A 14,696-nucleotide genomic window follows, 5' to 3' on the forward strand; every position below is an offset into this window, starting at 1 on the left:
CCCGTCATCCAGATCTGCCTTTGCCATCCTGACAGGTTGCTGTGGCGATACCGTCACCCAGCTGGGAACAGGAGCCCTGGCCTGAGCTGATGTGGTTGCCATGGAGATGGCTCTTCCTTATAGAGAAGGGAGGGTGGCCAGCCCTAGCTGCACTCTGTGGTGGCACTGTTGCCCAGCTGGGTTGCAGCTCAAGAATCGTAACACCAGCCTCCCCCTCATCCAGTACCATTCCCCCTTCTTGTATTTTAGGCAGAAAGCCAATCTCAGTGTTGACGTGATGTATTATAATATAGCCGCTGTGTCTGAATGCTTGCTCCGTACCAGGCACCTCACCAGGCATTTTATATACCTCCTCATGTTGTGAAACCAGCAGCTTCCCAACATACATTGTTATTCTCATTTTATAGGTGGTACTCTTCTTGACAGTATTTTCATTGTGATATCACAATTCACATAATATAAAAGTTACCATTTATAGTGTCAAGTTCAGGGATGCCTGGGTGGCTCAGTCGGTTAAGCATCCAACTTCAGCTCAGGTCATAATCTCACAGTTCATGAGTTCGAGCCCTGTGTGGGGCTCAGAGCCTGGAGCCTGCTTCAGATTCTCTTTCTCTCTGCCCCCCCCCCCCACTCAAAAATAAATGAACATTTTTAAAAAAAATCTAAACATAAAGTGTCAAATTCAGTGGTTTTTAATGTATTCATAATGTTGTACAATCATCACCGTTATCTAAATCTAGAATATTTCCATTGCCTCTAAAAGAAACCCCGTACCTGTTAGCAGTCACTCCCCATTCCCCCTTCCCTCCAGCCCCTGGCAACCACTAATCCACACTCTGTCTCCATGGATTTGCCTATTCTGGCCATTTCGTACAAATGGAATCATGCAATTTGTGATCTTTTGTGATTGGCTTCTTTCACGTAGCATAATGTTTTCAAGGTTTATCCATGTCAGAGCATGTATCAGTACTTTATTCGTTTTTATGGTCAAATAATAATCCGTTGTATGAGTATACATTTTGTCCACTCATCAGGTGATGGACATTTGGGTTGTTTCCACCTTTTGACTAGTATGAGTAATGCTGCTATGAACATTTGCATACAGGTTTTGTGTGTTTTCAGTTCTCTTGGATATATACCAAGGAGTGGGCTGCTGCATACAGGTGGTATTGGGGAAAGACAAAGATGGGATTCTAACCCAGGACTTTGTCTCCCAAAGTCACACCGACTCTTACGGTGCTGCCCTGCCCTCCTCGCCCTATCTAGGTACCTTCCTAGGATCCTGCTGTGTTTTCAGAACCTCCGAAGATGCTGCTCCCTTCAGCGAATGAGTACTTCCGTCCCTGGCACAGGCTTCTCGTCCTGATTCCCATTCTGATGGGGTACGCAGGGTGCTGACCATGGCGTCAGATCACCTGGGTTCAAATCCTGGTTCTGCTGGCGTCATCCTCTGATGCAGCCTGGCCGTGGTCTGTGTGGTGCAGGGCACACTGAAATTTGGGGTCACACGGGCCTGAGTTTGAAAGCTGGCTTTGCCACTTACTTGGAAATAACTGTAATAATGCTGGGCAAATCACATAACTGCTCCAGGCTCAGTTTGTTCACTTATAAAACGGGAATATTAATCCCTGCTTCTCAGAGACAGGCAGGTAAAGTGCTTAGCAGGGAGGAAGGACTTGGTGAACACTGATTAGCATCATCATTATCATCATTACCCTTAGCTGCTATGATGGCTGTGTGTTGGGAGCAGCATTTACCTTAAATAAATGTTTCTGCTGCCCCTACCCAGGTGCTGTCTATTGAACTGCCACTTGTCCATGGAAGTAGCAGTTACATTGCAAATCAACACATGCGCTTGGCAGTGTGTGTCCCAGTGACTTCTGATTTGGGTTTTATGTCTAAATCAGTCTTTGCTTCCTCCCCTCAGATGGTCTTCCCTAACCAGGAGCCATTCGGCCTCTGTCTAGCCACTTCAGCTGCTCTGGAGGAAGAATGCCTCGGTCTTTGAGATGCACCCAGAGTAAATTTTGCACACACAGCACAGTCTGTGTTTTCAGTGAGACCCTTTCAAAGATCCCCTCCGTATTTGGTGAAAATCTGCCCAGTTGTTTTGGCAGAAGGTTCATTTTATTCCCTGAAGGTTGGTCTTTGTTTCCTGGCAGCACGGAAGCAGGGAAGGTGTTAGAGAGCAGGGGGCCCCTCCAAGCTGTGCTCAGGCAGCCTCTCTGTGCGGGCTGGAGGTGCAGGGACACAATCTACTAGTCTTTGGAGAAGGACAAGGGAGGACATAGCTCATGCTCCTACCAGGAGCCATTAAACCAAGGATGTTTAGAGGTGCCACCCTGGCTGCTCAAAGGTGGCCTTGTGAGTTGCTGGTAGATGGGGAAGCCCCCGATGTGTGCCAGGCCAAAGAATGTGCCCGCGGGGTCCGTCGCTTAGCGACGGCATTCCTGTTGGTGCCTGGGACTGTCCTGTCTTGCCCCTTCCTTCCCACTCTCCTGAGGCCCGGGGCCAGAACATCTGCTCCTGGGGGCTCCACAAAGAGTCTCTGACAGGCCCTGGCTCCCTTGAGGGGCACTGCAGCCCCCCAGGCCGCCTGGCCAGCTGCTGCTCTGCAGAGAGTAGGAGGTCTTTGGGCTCTGTGAGCTTGCCTTGTTTTTCCCTCCAGAGCCGAAGAGTAGTGTGGGAGCCCAAGTGGCTTAGACAAGGTGGGGAGGAAAGGGTCTGTTCCAACCAGAAAAGGCTGGAATTACTCCTGTCCTGAAAGGGTTTGCTGCTTTGCTCTGTCTTCTCTGCCCACTTCCCTCCCTTTCTGGTGAGGTTCATGCCACTCAGGGCTTTCTCTCTGCCTGTTGGAAAGGTGCCCAGTGACTTTTCTTGGGAAAGCATATTAAAAATATCTTAACGTGATTTCCCCCCTCTACCCGACAGGTTATATGCGCTTGGTAGAGAAAGACTAGAAAATACAAATAAGTCCTTTTAAGAAAAAATTCACCTGAAAACCAATATTCAGAGGGAATTTCTCTGAATAATTACCAAACTATTATTTGGGTGAGAGGGGCATATACTTCCAATCCATTTTTTCTATTTATATGCGCACACACATATTGAGATGTATATATGTATATATATGCATTTTCTTCCCCTAACATAAGCTCAGTGAAGCAAAAATATCATTACAAAAGCCCATAAATGCATACCTAGCATCCCTCTAAGGGTGGGTACATCAGACTGGTTGTATTGGTTGTCTTGGGCAGTAAAACTGGTGACTTGGGTTCACTGTATTCCTTTTTGTGATTTTTTTTTGGTGGGGGGAGTATAGTTGACACACAACGTTACATTGGTTTTGGATGTGCAACGTAGTGTGATTCAACAAGTCTGTAGTTATGCTGTGCTCACCACAAGCATAGCTACCATCTGTTACCATGCAATCCTGTTACAACACCACTGACGATATTCCCTGTGCTGGAGCTTGCATCCGCACAACCTATACATTCCATAATTGGAAGCCCATGTGGCCACTCCCCTTCACCCCCTTTTGTGTCCCACCCCCGTTTTGGTGGTTTGTGAAGTTTGGACTGTGTGAACGTGTTATCCACAAAATAATAGAAATAATGAAAATCCTACATAAAATCGAAGAAGGAAGCTTCCTCTCTTAACCACCCCCCTCAATTCTACTCCCGACTCAGCTTAACCCATGGTTAGCAGGTTGGTTTGTATCTTTTTAGACCTTTCTCCATGCTCATACAATGTGTGTTTCTCTGTGTATTTTTAGAAAGTCAAGATGGGATTATATTGTGTACATGGTTTCTGTAACATGCAGATTATGTAGTATGAACACAGACTTTTTTAAAATGCTGGATGTTTTGGGTTTTCTTCTGCTTAAGGTGCTTATTATAAAAATCAAAGATCACAGAGTCAAGTAAACATAGGAAGGAAAGAAAGTCTAAAAGGGTAGCATCTATTTCAGTATTTTAAACACAGAGCCGAAGGTCTAGAAGGAGCTCCAGCTGGCTGTCAGCCTGTGGTCACCCTCAGGTTGGGAAGAAGAATGCCTAGGGGGGCTTCTGATTTGTCAGCATTGTATAGATTAACAGTGAAAATTTATTTTTGTATATTAAAATTTTATTTTAAAAAGTATTTTGTAATGAAAAAAAATTTTTAAAGAAAAAAACTGGAAGACTGTGTCCCCTGCCTCCTAAAAAAATGTGGGGGAAGAGGGCCAAGTGTAAGTTCACTGTATTCTCATTGTAAATAGCCTGGTATAAATTCTTCAGACCTTCTCCCACCCTGTGTGCATATATGTGCGTGTGCACGCACACACACACACACACACACACACACACACCTTTTATAACAATGGTAACATGCTCTAGGTTTTTTTTTAATAACAGCTTGTTTGAGATATAATTTACATACGATAAAGTTTGTCTTTTTAAAGTATACAGTTCAGTGGTTTTTTAGGATATTCAGAGTTGTAAAACCTTCACCACTTTCTCATTCCAGGACATTTTCATCGCCCCAACAAGAAACCCCAAGCCCATCAACAGTCACTCCTGCCTCTCCCAGCCCCTGGCAACCACTAATCTACTTGTGGATTTGCCTATTACGGACATTTTATGTAAATAGTATCATACATTGTGTGGCCTTTCGTGACTGGCTTTTCACTTTAGCATGATGTTCTCAAGACACATGCATGTTGTAGCAAATATCAGCACTTTGTTGTTTTTTTTTTCAATGGCTGAATGATATTCCCTTGTGTGGATATGCCACATTTGTTTATCCATGTACCAGTTGGTGGACATTTGGGTTGTGGGTTTTGTTTCGCGAGTTCCTTCTTTTTCTTACCAAGATGTTTCAGAGACTTTGCCTCGTCGTCAGGAAATCTCACTCCCCTCTGTCCTTTTTCATGGCTTTAGGCTTTATATGATCTCATTCCTTCATACGTGGTGGCCCCCTCCCCCTCCTGTCACCCCACTTCCTCTCTCCAGGGTGTCTGCTGTGCTTGAAGAGGCTGTGGTTACCTGAAGAGGCTCAGTTTTATAGGGAGAGAAAGGTGTTTGCCCAGGATCGCAAACTCAGTGTTGTGGGGTTGCCACAGTTCTGCTCCCAGCTGAGGCCACAGCCTCTCCCACTCAGCTTGTGATAAGCAGATCTGGATCTGCAAGCCTGACCATCTTTCCCCAGAGCCCCCACCTCACCACTCACTCCATGCCTGGGTGTCCTTCTGAGCACCCCCTTCCTGGCGCCATTTGTGGGAGGGGCTCTTTGTGGGGGGACCTGTTTTGTGGTATCGCCCCATTTCCTACCTTGTCATCCTCGCTTTTGAAAGAGCCCAGATTAGCCCTTCTCAAATACTGGCTGTTTGCTTTTGGCACCCTGCGTCTGAAATATCAGCCTCTGTCTTCCTGCCTCATTTGCATTTCAAAAGGTGCCTTTAGGATTTGATTGGGCTCCAAGATATACTTAAGACCCCAGCTGGAGTTCATTTCCCTGGCTCTCTGGTTTTAGCCTGGGCTTCGAGATAGAATCACCTGGGAAGCTATTTAAAAATCTCATGGCTGGGACCTACCCTGGACCGATTAATATCAGAATCTCTGGGACCTTGGGCATCGGTTTTTTTTTTAACTTCTCCCAGGTAATTCTGATGTGCACCCAGGTTGAGAACCACTGTGCTACCTCCACTGTAGCCTCATCAAAGAAGGCACATTTTCTCCTCCCAAGTCTGAAACTAGATCAAAACCTCTGTCAAGAACTGGTCCCGGGTCAGCTATGGATTTGCTGTGGGGCCTCTCTCTCACCTTCAGTGAGATGGGGGCTTCAGGGGCTTGGATTACGTCAGTGCTTCTCACCTTCACGGATGGGTATGAGAGATGGGGGCATAGGGAGAGCCATGTATTCAAACACCTGGGAGTGGGGTGCCTGTGTGACTCAGTTGATTAAGTGTCCGACTCAGGTCATGATGTTGCAGTTCTTGAGTTTGAGCCCCGCGTCGGGCTCTGTGCTGACAGCTCAGAGGCTGGAGCCTGCTTTGGATTCTGTGTCTCCCTCTCTCTCAGCCCCTCCTCTGCTCACACTCTGTCTTTCTCTCTGTCTTAAAAGTAAATAAACATGGGGCACCTGGATGGCTCAATTGGTTAAGCGTCCGACTTCGGCTCAGGTCATGATCTCTCGGTTCGTGAGTTTGAGCCCCGCGTTGGGCTCTGTGCTGACAGCTCAGAGCCTAGAGCCTGCTTCGGATTCTGTGTGTGTGTGTCTCTCTCTGTGCCCCTCCCCTGCTCGCACTCTGTCTCTCTCTCTCAAAAATAAATAAACATTAAAAAAAATTTAAAAAATATATATATAAATATTTAAAAAGATAAACAAACAAACGTTAAAAAAAATAAAAACAAACCCTTGGGAGCACTCTCAAAAAATACCTGTTGAACTTGAAAAAGTCAAAGGCAACCGAAGTGTGGTTTTATACACTACTAATGTAAACCATCCCTCTCACGGGAAGGAATGGAGTGTTCAGTAGACTTCTGCATCTGAGTGACTTTTTTAAACATCAAGAAACTTTAGTAAAAATTATGGTAACATTTTCTCAAATTCCCCTCCATAGGGCTTGTGCCGTTTTGCATTCTTCCCAGCCATATAGGAGTTTTCCTACTTCTCCATAGCTTCACCAATAGAATGTGTTGTCAGATGTTTGGAGTTTTGCCAGTCTGATAGGTGAGAAGCGGTATCTCGCGTAGGTACCCCCCCATCCCGTGTTGTAATTTGCATTTCTCTGTCTTGAATAGGGTTGAGCATCTTCCTATGGTTACAAGTCATTTACCTTTCTTGTGTACATTTTTTCACGTCTCTAGCACATTTTAATATAGGTTTGTTGGCCTTTTTGTTTTCTGTTTTGTGAAGCTCTTTATGTATTTAGGATATTAACCCTTTGTAGTGAAATAAGTTGCAAATTTTTTTTCCCCAGTTAGTCATTTATGCTTTTACTTTCTTAGGGTCTTTCTTTCCGTCTTTGTTTCTTTCTTAATTATTTATTTATTTTTCATGTTTGTTTATTTTTGAGAGAGAGAGACAGAGACAGAGAGACAAAGTGCGAGCAGGGGAGGGGCAGAGAGAGACGGGGACAGAGGATCCAAAGCGGCCTCCAGGCTCTGAGCTGTGAGCAGAGCCTGACACAGGGCTCAAACCCACGAACCATGAAATCATGACCTGAGCTGAAGTCAGACGCTCAACTGACTCAGGCGCCCCTTTTCATAATTTTCATAATATCTAAAGAGAACCTTTATTTATTTATTTATTTATTTATTTATTTATTTATTTTATTTATGTTGAGAGAGAGAGAGAGCGCGCACATGAACAGGGGTAGGGGCAGAGAGAGAGAATCCCAAGCAGGCTCCGGTGTGGTCAGCTTAGAATCCGATGCAGGGCTCCAACTCCTGAACTACAAGATCATGACCTGAGCTGAAGTCAGTTGCTTAACCAACTGAACCACACAGGTGCCCCTATTTCTTTCCTTCTGAGAGACAGAGACAGAGAGAGAGAGAGCTCGCGCATGTGTTCATGAGGCAGGGAGAGAGGGAGAGAGAATCCCAAGCAGGTTTGGGTGCTGTCAGCACAGAGCCTGATGTGGGGCTTAATCTCCTGAACCATGAGGTCATGACCTGAGCTGAGATCAAGAGTCAGACACTTAACCCTGGGTGACTGAGCCACCCAGGTGCCCTGGGTGTTTTTTTTTTTCACATGTAGAATTTGCTTATGTAATTAAAAGTATCAATTTCTAAAAAGAAAGAAAGAGAGAAAGAGTTTATTTTCACCCTACCAGTTCTTGATTTTTGAATTATGATTATTACAGTGTAATTTTACGTGAAAAGTTACAATTTAATTGTAAAAATTGAGCAGTCCCTTACCAAGGGACTGCTAGGCCTCCCAGGTAATCGTGATGTTTTACCTATATGCATTTTTTTGTTAGTATGCACTCTGAATTAAAGTCCATGAGGACAGGATGGACCCTGAAGTGGAGATTTTCGTGCTTATTGGAAGAGTCCCCTTGGAGATAACACCACCAAGGAGTTTCAGGCATTCACACCAATGGCCTTGGCCAATCTCATGGGGGAGCTCTGGAGCTCCGATGGCTATTTAGAGTTGTTCTGAGTTGAGGCAGGAGGCTATGGACCAGTCATTGCAAGTGGGCTCCCTCCAGGGAGGGCACATGACCTTGGAGGAGGTGGCTTCCCTCAGCCAATGGCATCACTGGGAGGGGACTAAGCTTTGAGGTCTTAGTTGGGAGAACAAGTGCCCCAGTTCAAGGAGGCAGGATCTGAGTGGAACACCACAGCAGGCCCCCCAAGAACCCTGTCTGACTTGGTCACTGCTGTGTACTCTATGCCTAGCTGTACCTGGCACGTGATAGGTACTCAGGAAATCTTTGGTGAATGAATGAGAGAGACAAAGAATGGAAACCCGGATTTCTGGGTCTTGGCCCAGGCCAACTGGATCATAATGGAGGGGTGGGAGAAAGGGGAGAAAGTGGGCAGGTGTGATCAGAGTCATCTCCTCAAGCACTTCAGGCCCACTGGGTGGTCTTGAGGGCCCCCCTGGCTTGGTGGTTGGTACTGGTGAAGGCCTGGACATGGCTGGGCTGGGCTGGGCAGGGAGGGGGTCCCTCAGTGGAACCCTAGGCCCCGTGGCTACTCTTTGATGCACATCAACCACATGAAATTTCAGGTTTTTTGTTCTCTCTTTTTTTTTTTTCCAATTGCTTTCTAGCATTCCTTGAAGAAAAGAGGAACTCGCTCTCTGGGGAAGACAGACAAGAAGCCTTCGGTGCAGGTATTTTCCGGAAGCTCCCACAGCCCCCATCGCAGCCCCCGCAGGCAGGTTTTAATCTGAAGGTCCGAGGCCTAATTCCAAATTGCCGGGGGAGTCCCTAGAGGTGCCCACCCTTCCCCAGCCTCTACCCTGCCCTCCTCTTTATCACTTTCTTAGCTTTGATGCCCATTTCACTTCCCAAAACCATGCCCTGAGCCCATGGTTCTCACACGGGCAGATAGATAAAGTGCTACGTGTAGCATAGGTCAGACATAGAATACACTTAGCCTCTAGTGGTCCTGGATTATAAGGGTGCCAGGCACTTTTCATGCATTATCTCATTTAATCCGCTCCATGCCTCTGTGTGGAAGGGAGTGTTATTGCCCTATTTTACAGATGAGGAAACTATAGTAGTAATGGTAGTAGTAGTAGTAGTAGCAACCATTGCCTGGCAGGATGCCGCCTACTCCAGGAAGCCCTCCTAGACTCTCCAGGCTGTGTGGTGCTCCATCTTTGCTGCAGTGTCAAGATCTCCTTCTCTACTTCCCCTCTGGACTCCTGCTCCTTGAGAGTCAGGGCCTTGTCTGATTCATTCCCGTGTCCCTGGCACATAGTTGGTGCTCCCCGAAGTGCTGTGGCTGGTACTGAGCCTCACAACACTAACCTTCCTGGGTCATGTCTGTCCCCGTGCCCATCGGGCCCCAGGAGGACAGTGCGGACCTGAAGTGCCAGCTGCACTTTGCAAAGGAGGAGTCAGCCCTCATGTGCAAGAAGCTCACCAAGCTAGCCAAGGAGAACGACAGCATGAAGGAGGAGCTCCTCAAATACCGCTCGCTCTACGGTGATCTGGACAGTGCCCTGTCTGCCGAGGAGCTGGCCGACGCGCCCCACTCTCGGGAGACCGAGCTGAAGGTGCACCTGAAGCTGGTGGAGGAGGAAGCCAACCTGCTGAGCCGCCGCATCGTGGAGCTGGAGGTGGAAAACCGAGGCCTGCGGGCGGAGATGGACGACATGAAGGACCACGGCGGCGGCTGCGGAGGCTCCGAGGCGCGCCTGGCCTTCTCGGCGCTGGGCGGCGGCGAGTGCGGGGAAAGCCTGGCGGAGCTGCGGCGACACCTGCAGTTTGTGGAGGAGGAGGCGGAGCTGCTCCGACGCTCCTCAGCTGAGCTGGAGGACCAGAACAAGCTGCTGCTGGCCGAGCTGGCCAAATACCGCTCAGAGCACGAGCTGGATGTGACGCTGTCAGAGGACAGCTGCTCCGTGCTCAGTGAGCCCTCGCAGGAGGAGCTGGCGGCTGCCAAGCTGCAGATCGGTGAGCTCAGCGGCAAGGTCAAGAAGCTACAGTATGAGAACCGGGTGCTGCTCTCCAACCTCCAGCGCTGTGACCTTGCCTCCTGCCAGAGCACACGGCCAATGCTGGAGACGGACGCCGAGGCCGGGGACTCTGCCCAATGTGTGCCCGCTGCTCTTGGCGAGGCCCACGGCCCCCATGCTGCCCGGTTCTGCAGAGCCAGGGAGGCCGAGGTGCTGCCTGGGCTGAGGGAGCAGGCCGCCCTGGTCAGCAAGGCCATCGATGTCCTGGTGGCCGATGCCAATGGCTTCTCAGCCGGCCTCCGCCTGTATCTGGACAACGAGTGCACTGACTTTCGGCTGCACGAGGCCCCCGACAACAGCGAGGGTCCCAGGGACACCAAACTCATCCATGCCATCCTGGTGCGGCTGACCATGCTCCAGCAGGAGCTCAATGCCTTCACCCGGAAGGCGGACACTGTCCTTGGGAGCTCTGCCAAGGAGCAGCCAGAACCCTTCTCGTCGCTGCCTGCCTTGGGTTCCCAGGGGTCCTCCAAGGAGATTCTTTTGGCCAAAGACCTTGGCTCAGACTTCCAGGTAAGATGTCCCAGTCACAAAAAAGATGTCCCTATTATTTTTTTGTTATAAACTGTCTACTGAATCATCTGTAGGACAGAGAGGGACACAAGGCATAAGTGTACAGCTTAATGAATTTCCCCAAGATGAACACACTTGAGTAATCATCACCCAGAACAAGAACTAGAATGTGACCAGCACCCCAGAAGCCCCTCCTCACGTCCCCTTCCAGCCACTATCCCCATTCCCAAGGGAGACCCCTCTCCTCATTCACTTTGTCTGTCTTTGGACTTTATATAAACTGAATCATATAACACATACTCCTTTATGCCTGGCTTCTTTCCTCAGTGTTTTGTTTCTTGTCTCATGTAGTAATAATTTGTTCATTCTCGTTACTGGACACGATCTCATTGAGTGAATATGCCCCAATTCACTTAGTCATTTACCATTGATAGATATAGGGGTTGATTTCGAGTCCCCCCCCTTTTTTTTGCCAGGTTGCCCTTTGTTCTTGTGTTATTTCTTTTGCAATTTTGATTTTAAAACACGTATTAAGAAGCAAGCAAGCAAACAAACAAACAAAGGATTTTAGAAGTGCCTGGTAAAAAGAAGAAAGCCTCCTCCTTGCTGCCTATAGGTACCACTATTAATGGTCTGGAGCAGTGCTGTCCCAGTCCTGTCCAGGACAGAGGCCACTAGCCACATGTGGCTACTTAAATTTAAATTAATAAAAATTTCATGCAGTTGAAAATTCATTTCATTGGTCTCAGTAGCCACATGTCAAGTGCTCAGTAGCTCAAGTGGGACAGACCTAGACCATTTCATTATCAAGGCATGCCCTTTTAAATCTTTGTGCATTCTCTCATATATTTATCTTTCACCCAAATTGTCTTATGTGATACGTACTGACCACACAATTGATTTTTCTTATGTAATGTAGCTAGTGGTTCATGTACTTATGATTTACTATTTATGATTTACTTATGTATTTGCTATTCATATACTTTTTGTGATCAGTGATCAGAGCTGGAGGTGCCCTGGTAAACAAAAACAGACATGATTCCTGCTCCCCAGCTTCTGTCATCTAGTGGGGAAGAAAGATGTTAATCAAAATATCCTGCCAGTGAATGTGACCTAGACTCTGGGGCATGGAAGACCTCAATCTGAGCCGAGATCAGATGGGTAGATTACTGGGGAAGAGTGTTCTAAGAAGAAGGAACAGCCTGTGTGAAGGCATCATAGCAAGGAGGAGCAGCGTGTGCGCAAGGACAAAGAAAAGGAGAGAGTCTGGGTTACAGGGAGCGTTTTCATCCTGAGAGCAATGGAAGGGGTGTTCCCATGTCTGTACAGAGATTTGGCTCTTTCTTTTTGACGACTACACAGTGTAGTTGTGCCAGAATTTCTTTAATCCATGCCCTGTTGATCTGGCTTGATCTGGCTTTTTTTTTTTTTTTTTTTAATGTTATTTATTATTGAGAGAGAGAGACAGAACACCAGCAGGAGAGGGACAGAGAGAGAGGGAGACACAGAATCCGAAGCAGGCTCCAGGCTCTGAGCTGTCAGCACAGAGTCCGATGCGGGGCTCCAACTCAGAACCACAAGATCATGACCAGAGCCAAAGTTGGACGATTAACCGACTGAGCCACCCAGGCGCCCCTTGATCTGGCTTTTTAAAGCAAGCAGACTCCCCCCTGTCAGGTCTCCCTCTTGGTTCTTCTTGAGGTAGGAATGAGCTAGGGCCACACATATGTTAGGACAGTTGAGGCTGGCTGAGAAAGTTTGTGCACAAGAGGGGCGCCTGGGTGGCTTAGTCGGTTAAGCATCCCACTTCAGCTCAGGTCATGATCTCACGGTTTGTGAGTTCGAGGCCTGCATCGGGTTGTGTGCTAACAGCTCAGAGGCTGGAGCCTGCTTCAGATTCTGTGTCTCCCTCTCTCTCTGCCCCTCCCTTGCTCACGGTCTGTTTTTCTCTCTCAAAAATAAATAAACATTAAAAAATTATTAAAAAAAAAAGGTTAGTGCACAAGACAGACATTCGCAGGATCAGTGTTTGCACTAACCACTACCACTTAGCTACTCATTCATCCTTTCGACAGACTCGCTGAGTGGTTGCAGGGCTGGGTCTGGGCTGCAGAGCTGAATCCACTGAGGCCCTCGCCCTCTGGTGGGTGGTCAGAGTCTCTTATTATAGCCCAGGGGCCTGGGGTGGGGGCTGCTTCTGGCACCCCTTGGGCCCCTCCCCATTGTTACCTCTGGTCTCTTCTGCCTGTGCCTCTGGGTGCAGCCTCCTGACTTCAGGGACCTGCCAGAATGGGAGCCCAGGATACGAGAGCCCTTCCGCAGTGGTGACTTGGACTCCAAGCCCGACCCCAGCCGGAGCTTCAGGCCTTACCGAGCTGAAGACAATGATTCCTACGCCTCTGAGGTGGGCCTAGGCCTGATCAAGCAAGGGGGAGGGCAGGAGGAGAGTGGCGGGGGCCTCCCCAAAGCTGAGCAATCCATGGAGAAGCTTAGCTGGTGATGATGTGGTATTTGTGTATTCCATTTGGTTCTAAGCTTCCAGGCAGCAAGTGCTAAAAGGGAGACAAGGAAGTTGGGGCCATCCTCTTGGCCCGACAAAAGAAAGCTTATAAACTCCTTTGAAGAAATTGATTTTATTTTCCTATACTAAATTTCACTGGGAATTTAGTAATTTATGTCATTTAGTGAAACCACTCATTTCTTTAGCAGGAAGGCAGCAATCTTTACAGTCAGGCTGACTGGGTTCAAATCGTGGATCTGCTATATACTGGCTGTGAGATTGCAGATAAGTCACTTTACCTCTCCGATCCTCAGTTTTCTTACCTTCAAAATAAAGGTGATCCCTCATAGGGCTGTTGAAAGGATTAAATACATGAAAAGCCTTAAATCTGGTCCCTATTAGGTGAACAGGAGGAGGAGGAAGAAGATGATACATCTCAGGACCTCAGGGGACCCACCAGTATGGTGGCTTTGTGGCCTTGGGCATGTTCCCATTCTCTGCCTGTATCTTCCCCTTTGTAACATGCAAGGATTAGAGTGGGTGATGGCTGTAGAATTTCTAGGATTCCCTGGTCCTTGAGGAATTCCTGGTAGTTCTGAGCCCCTCTCAAGCCTACTGAGTCTCCCCCAGCGCTTCCTAATGAACCTGAAGCAAGAAAAGTCTTCTGTGGATGGGATGGAGCCTCCTTGAGATTCCTGAGCCATGGAGAACCCTGTGTGTTCCCCAAACTAAGAACCCTTTTCTTGTGAACATTCTTGGGAAGGCAATTTTGTAGTCCCAGGAAGGCCAGTCTGCAACTGCCCAGGGGGAGAAGCTCCCTTGAAGTTGATGGATCAAACTCTCTAAGTGGTTCTCTGAGCTTCCAAGCAGCCATGGCAAAAGGGGAAAAAAACAAAATAAAACATGAGATACTCAGTTTTAATTTTCTGAGGAAAGGAGATAAGCCAACTCACCTGCATGCATTGGATTATTGTTTCACTCAACCACTTTTTACTGAGCAGTTACAATTTTCCAGGCACTGTGTTAGGCATTGAGTTCAAGGAGAACACTAGAGACTGCAGGTAGTATCCAGCCCTGCAAGGATCTTCAATATCAAATAGACGTACAAGGTATACCTTGAATCAGAGTGCCTTCCATTGCCAAATTTCCATGTTATTGGCTGGATAATAAATGTTTTTTATTTTACAGAGGGACATTTTGCCATGCCTGGGAATGAGTGACAGATGACCTTCCTTTTTTTTTTTCCTGCTTAACATGACAGCATAACATTTCCCTCTGTTATGAGAAATACTTAAAATTTTTTTGGGGGCGCCTGGGTAGCCCAGTCAGTTAAGTGTCCAACTTTGGCTGAGGTCATGATCTCATGGTTTGTGGGTTTGAGCTCCATTTGGGCTCAGTGCTGACAGCTTGGAGCCTGGAGCCTGCTTCAGATTCTGTGTCTCCCTTTTTTTTTTTAATTTATTATTTAAAAAAAAATTTTTTTTAACATTTATTTATTTTTGAGACA

The 14,696-nt window shown here is 47.4% G+C and overlaps 1 protein-coding gene across 2 annotated transcripts in view; it reads left to right on the plus strand.

Annotated features, from left to right (window-relative positions):
- Nucleotides 1–14,696, plus strand: part of SOGA1 (suppressor of glucose, autophagy associated 1) — a 64,956-nt gene that overhangs the window by 28,963 nt on the left and 21,297 nt on the right. For both annotated transcript variants that reach the window (XM_042931031.1, XM_042931032.1), the window contains exons 4-6: nucleotides 8,761–8,823; nucleotides 9,508–10,689; nucleotides 12,953–13,093. In XM_042931031.1, the coding sequence (XP_042786965.1) occupies nucleotides 8,761–8,823; nucleotides 9,508–10,689; nucleotides 12,953–13,093 (1,386 nt within the window). The remainder of the gene's footprint in view (nucleotides 1–8,760; nucleotides 8,824–9,507; nucleotides 10,690–12,952; nucleotides 13,094–14,696) is intronic.

Source organism: Panthera leo, chromosome A3, assembly GCF_018350215.1.
Source record: "Panthera leo isolate Ple1 chromosome A3, P.leo_Ple1_pat1.1, whole genome shotgun sequence".
In the NCBI taxonomy this organism is placed as follows: Eukaryota; Metazoa; Chordata; class Mammalia; order Carnivora; family Felidae; genus Panthera; species Panthera leo.